Here is a 6,176-nt window from a genome sequence, read left to right on the forward strand (position 1 = left end):
GTCTCCATCTCACCTCACTTCTGCAGGAGTCTCCTCCTGTCACGGGGATGACAGGCTCCCGCCATTGCACCCAGTCTCCTAGCTGGGATAATAGGCCAGTGGCACAGCACCCACCACTGATTGAAAAAGGGGATTTCCTCCATTTCTTTCAGCTGATTATTTTGAAATTTTCAGTGAATCCAAACCAGAAAAAGACATATTTAATCTCTGACTGCCTGACCACTGCAACAAATATGTAACCAGAAATTCAGGGCAGCTAAGGGGACCTCAATACTTATGCTGGGCCAGAGAAGACAGGCAAGGTGTGCACATGGTGAAGGTGAGGGGAAGAATTATCAGTAGAGAAATGAGAAAGAAAGAAAGAGAGCCTGTGTCATGGACATGCCACAGGAAGACAGAGCATAAGCCCATCCAACCACCTTCCTTCTCACACAGCCTGGCCTTGGCTTAAATCCAGAGAATTGGAGTCGTTGAGACAGACACATGGTTATGACTCTGCTTTCTGGTTCCTGTAAGGTCATGGAGCCAAAGATGAAGAGCCCCATCTTTAATCCTTCATTCGTTGTTTTCTTATCCCTCATTCTTTTGTGTCTCCATTTCATTGTCAGGCAAGTTTTATCCATTTATCCTGCCCTCTGCAAGTCCTGTAGCCTGCTTTTCCATGCTGCTACCAGTTAGAACTTGTATCACCAGCCGGGACTGGAACCTGGGAATGTTGGACAAACACAGGAAGGCAGCAAACCAATGAAGATTCTGCTGCTTTCTGACTTATTCTGCCTTTTCTTCCCCAGTTAAACCTATGGTGACCGTGTACCCCACAAAGACTGAACCCCTGCAGTACCACAACCTCCTGGTGTGTGCTGTGAATGGATTCTACCCAGGCAACATTGAAGTCAGATGGCTCCGCAATGGCCACGAGGAGAAGGCTGGGGTGGTGTCCACAGGCCTGGTCTACAATGGAGACTGGACCTTCCAGATCATGGTGATGCTGGAGATGACCCCCCAACAGGGGGACGTCTACACCTGCCACGTGGAGCACCCCAGCCTGGACGGTCCTGTCACCGTGGAGTGGAGTGAGTGAGCATGTTGGTGACTGTATAAAGTCCTCAGGCCAGATGCAGACCTGGCTGCCTGTGGAGTGCAGGGCTCCTCTCCCTACAGCACAGCTGCAGCATTCTCTCCCCACACTGGATTCTCACCCATTCCATGCTCTCCCCCTCAGCATAGGTCACTGGGGGCAGGGAGGCTGAGATGTTTCTAGAAACACCCATGAGCCATGGGGATATGAGTGTGTCAATCAGGACACTGTTCTGAAAGCCCTGTGATACCACAGGTCCTAGTTACCTCCTCAGTCCTGGTCCAGCCTCAGCCTCAGGGCTGAGCTTATGTGTGGATGCTACTGTCTGGGTTGTTCACTGTGATCTGAGAAGAGTAGCAATGCAGGGTCCTTCCTGACATAATTAATGTCCTAGCTCAGCACTGTCTGCCATTAGCTCCCGCATCCTTTACCAGCTCTGTGATGTGACTGAGTTCCACAGTTTTCACAGACCAGGTGGCCATTCAGCCATGTGATAATTTCATAAATTCAGAATATAAATCTTTACTAAGTGTAATGAGTGTGTGTCTGTGTCTGTATATTTGTGTGTGTGTGTGTGTGTGTGTATACACCCACATGCTGGTACCAGAGCATGATATTAAGGCCTGTGTAACATCCCTTAGCTTCTTTCTCAAGGATATCATTCTAGTACTTGATCCACAGCTTCACTCCTAGGTTTTTTGTGGTTAATAGGAGATATGAACCTCATAGACTTTTCTGCCCAGGCTGAATTACACCCACAATCCTCAATTCTCTGCTGCTCAGTATCTGGGTTTATAGGCATGTGCCACTGGGGCCTGGTTCAAGGTGATTTTTAATTCTCTTGTTTCCAGGAATGGCTAAATCTCATTCATCTGGGGCAGGCTTCTATCTGCTCAAGAGTCTGACTCTCGGGGTCTCATGAGAGAATGTCTGATTTTGTACACGCGTAACTAATCCTGGCATCTCCTTTCAGAGCCCCAATCTGGATCTGCGCAGGGCAAGATGATGAGTGGCGTTGGGGGCTTTGTGCTGGGGCTGCTCTTCCTGGGTGCAGGGCTGTTCATCTACTTCAAAAACTCAAAAGGTAAGGAAGTTTCTGGTATCTGAGAATCTTGGTCCACAGAACTTATTTTTTTAGAGAAATGTGACTTCACTGAGGTTAGTTCTAAGGACACCTATGGGTCTGGGTGTAGTTTTGTTTTCTCATGTGTCCTTAGGTGTCAAAGAAATTCCAAAACTATCACCACAGAATGCATGAGAGTCTCCTTAAGCTTTATGAACAGCATATCATGTAGCCAGGAGCTAGTAGCTCCTACCTGTAATTCTAGCTACTCAGGAGGCTGAGATATGAGGATCGCGGTTTGAAGCCAGCCTGGGCAGAAAAGTCCTCGTAATACTCTTATCTCCAATTAACCACTCAAAAAACAGATGTGGCACTGTGGCTCAAGTGGTACAGCACTAGCCTTGAGCATAAAGAGGTTCAAAGACAGTGCCCAGGCCCTGAGTTCAAGCCCCACAACCCATCAAAACAAAAAAAGAGAATCATGTCATGGTGTCCTCTGAAAGGAGAGAGACTTATAAGATGAAAGTTTTAAGCAGGATTTATTTTAGTACAACAAGGTTAATGCAGGGAGAATTAGAAAGCAAGAAAAATATTCCCTACTCCTCACGTGCAGGAAGTGACACTTAAAGATTCAAAATAGCAGCTGTTATCTGCCCTGTTCATTCTTTCTGAACTGGGTGATGTGGTCATGTCATGTAGCAGCCCCCAACCAGGCAATGCTTCTCAGTGGCTAAGAGAGATGCTGCTTAGTATTCTAAAATATGGAGCTGTCTCTGGTCCTCCCAGCAACATGGGGAAAATAGGTGAGCTTTAGGGCTTCCCCTCTCTAGTCAAGATTGTCATCTTACTGTATCTACTCATTTACAGAGTTGCTTGATTCTGTTATCTTATTACCATTCTAATAGAGAGAGCAGATTTAGGTTGCTCTGATGAGCTCTCATAGTTCTTGTAACATAGCATTTGAGTGGATGGAAGTTTAACTGCTTTTTAGTTGCTTCCCGGTTTTAACTTCTGAGTCTGGCCCTGTTTTGATTTATTAAAAATAAGTTAATTTCCCTGTCTCCTCTGTGTCCCCTCCTCCATCTCTCCTGCCTCAGTGGTGTTGGAGAAATCTCAGGTGGCAAATGTGAGTCTAGGCTGCTGGGTTTGAAGCTAGTTTGGCTTCTGTAGAGTTAATTATCTGTCCTTTTTGTCTCCATTGCAGGAAACTCTGGACTTCAGCCAGCAGGTAATGTTCTCTAATCCTCTCTCAGAGACAGACTTGCTTCTCTCACAACAATGAGACAAGCAGAAGTACTGTGAAAGAACTAGAGGCAAATTTTTTGATGCAGCAGAAATATGAACTAAACCTTGTTCTCTGCACATTTTTCTTTGTTTCTTTTGTGCTTTTGTGGTTCTGTCATTCAAACTCAGGGCCTTATGCATGTTATATTAGGCAAGTGCAGTGCCCCAGGCCCACTTTGCATTGAATAAAAAGCTGTGCTATAGCCAGCCCTGGTGGTTCAAGCCTATAATCCCAGCTACTCATGAGGCTGAGAACTGAGGATCCTGATTCAAAGCTCATCAGAGCAGAAAAGTTCTTGAGATTGTTCTCTCCAGTTAACCAGTTATAGTTCAAGTGGTAGAGTGCCAAAGTTGAACGAAAAAATTTAAGGGTCAGTGTCCAGGCCCTCAGTCCAGTTCTAAGTAGTGCTGTAAAGTAGCATTGGCTGAGGGCTGGTTGAAAGTCCCCCCACCTCTTCCCACATGCTATAATGAGAAGCATGTATGGGGGGAAAGCCTTTTTCTGTATTAGGTCTGGCAACATTCTGTCCTCTGCCTCCTGCAGGACTCCTGAGCTGAAGTGAAGGTGGACAGCTGGGAAGGAAGGACCTCTGCCCCTACCTCTCCTCATGACATCACTCCAGCAGCCCTTGTCCCTGAGCAAAGCCCCAGTACAGACCCGCAAGATCTGCTCTGCACTCTCTCCTGGCCTCTTTGCATTCAAACCTTCTGCCCCTCGCTGCCCCCACCCCAACTGGCCTTGTATCACAATACTTTGTTTTATATTTTTTCTCAAATAAACATGGAGTGAAAAATCTTATTTCTTATAGGTTTTTCATGCAGTTCCTTGTTTGTCCAAAAGAAAGAAAACTATGGTGTTATTTATTTTTCTGATATTGTGAGAAGAAATTCAGACACATCATTCAAAGTTATTCTATATCAGTAGCAGATTCTGAATTAATGTATTTCCTAATTTCCAGTTTATCACAATGTCTATCCAAGCATTTTCACTATTTCATAAATTGTGGATCTTTATTGGTGAAAACTTTTTTGATACTTAACTCCTGAAGAAACCAAGTATAGGTTCTTTAAATGTAAGAACCCTGCCCTTCATTTAAAAATGAATGATCAACATGATACATATAACACATCTGTTCTTCTAATTTTGGTTTCCCCTTTGGATAGTTCATGCTTATCACAGGTATGTGTCTTCTATTAAATTAATAAAGTAAAAAATATGGAGATGCCTGGCACCAGTGGCTCACACCTGTAATCTTAGCTACTCAGGAGGCTGAGATCTGAGGATCACAGTTCAAAGCCAGCCCAGGCAGGAAAGTCCCTGAGACTCTTATCGCCAATAAACCATTAGAAAACCAGAAGTGGCGCTGTGGCTCAAGCGGTAGAGCACTCACCCTGAGCTGAAGAGCTGAGGGATAGCACCCAAGCCCAGAGTTCAAGCCCCACGACCCACCAAAAAAAAAGAATGGAGACACTTTAAGTCTAAGATTCCATATTCTGTTTTCATTTGGGGTCCCTGATATTCACTTTATTGGTGGCCCTCAGGCAAACTGTTGAATCAAACACATACCAGCTGATTAGCGGGGCTTTCTATTGTTATTGCTGAGGTAGAGCAGGTGAAATGGCACAATGAATGGACACACTCTCAACGAAACGAGATAATCATAATGGAAAGCAGGATTGAAGGATTGAAAGCTTTTCACAATTATTTTAAAGCAGGGATGTGTTTAAGGCTGAGTCCCATGTTGATCGCCGAGCCTCTGTGTGGTTTGCTTTAGAGGGTGGTCTTTCCCTGTTGCTAAGTGCAAAGATTCTCTTCAGGCTTTCATTCTGTGTAGACAGCTTCCCATCCCAGTGCCCATGTGGATTCTGGTCACTGAAATCAGTGACAGCAGCAGATAAACTTGAAACACTCTTACTCAGTAAAATGACTGCCTCTGGATTTTCTTTATCAGCCATGTTCCTAAATGTTAAGAAGAGGAAAAGTGGGGAAATGCAGTCACAAACTGACATGGTAAATGTAAATCATTTTGTGAAAAAAGATGATTAAACATTTAAAGACTTTTTGTGCAACTAAAGTTAATGAAATAAGAAAGTAAGATTATAATGAATAAAATGAAAAGAAATTATCCAGGCACTTGTGGCTCCTAGTTGTAATACTAAGTAACTCAGCAGACTGAGACACTAGGATCAAAGTTTAAACCCAGCTTGGGCTGGAAAGTCCATGACTCTCTTATCTCCAATGAACTTCAGGAAAGCCAAAATTGAACTGTACAACTCATGGATAGAGATGCGACAGAGGGACTAGGAGAGAGTAAGGGAGCAGAAAACACTATATATAAAAGGAAGCGTACTCATTACCTTATTCATGCAATTGTAATTCCTCTGTTCACCAAGTGTGTATAAACCATAAAGTAATTTTTTAAAGCCAAAAGTGGTGGGTCATTGGTGGCACATCCTGTAATCCCAGCTATTAAAAGGACTGAGATCTGAGGATTGCAGTTCAAAGCTAGCCCAAGTATAAAAGCCCATGAGGCTCATATCCTCATAAACTACTCAGAAAAAGTGGCACTGTGACTCAAAGGAAGCTCACAGATACCACCCAGGCCCCGAGTTCAAATTTCAGCACCAGCACACACACACACACACACATTAAGATGAAAAAAGAAATATAGACTTAAGCCGGGCGCTGGTGGCTCACACCTGTAATCCTAGCTACTCAGGAGGCTGAGATCTGAGGATTGTGGTTCAAAG

At 44.3% G+C, this 6,176-nt stretch overlaps 1 protein-coding gene across 4 annotated transcripts in view; it reads left to right on the plus strand.

Annotated features, from left to right (window-relative positions):
* The window catches only part of LOC105999834 (HLA class II histocompatibility antigen, DR beta 4 chain-like), a 108,616-nt gene that overhangs the window by 84,477 nt on the left and 17,963 nt on the right, over positions 1 to 6,176 (plus strand). For 2 of the 4 annotated variants that reach the window (XM_013034959.1, XM_013034960.1), the window contains exon 6: positions 3,970 to 4,038. The exons of the other annotated variants lie outside the window; for them this stretch is intronic. In XM_013034959.1, the coding sequence (XP_012890413.1) occupies positions 3,970 to 3,983 (14 nt within the window). In that variant the 3' untranslated portion in view covers positions 3,984 to 4,038. Of the gene's footprint in view, positions 1 to 3,969; positions 4,039 to 6,176 lie in introns of those variants that run through there. 4 annotated transcript variants of the gene reach the window in all.

This window comes from Dipodomys ordii, unplaced genomic scaffold (genome assembly GCF_000151885.1).
Source record: "Dipodomys ordii isolate 6190 unplaced genomic scaffold, Dord_2.0 Scaffold202, whole genome shotgun sequence".
In the NCBI taxonomy this organism is placed as follows: domain Eukaryota; kingdom Metazoa; phylum Chordata; class Mammalia; order Rodentia; family Heteromyidae; genus Dipodomys; species Dipodomys ordii.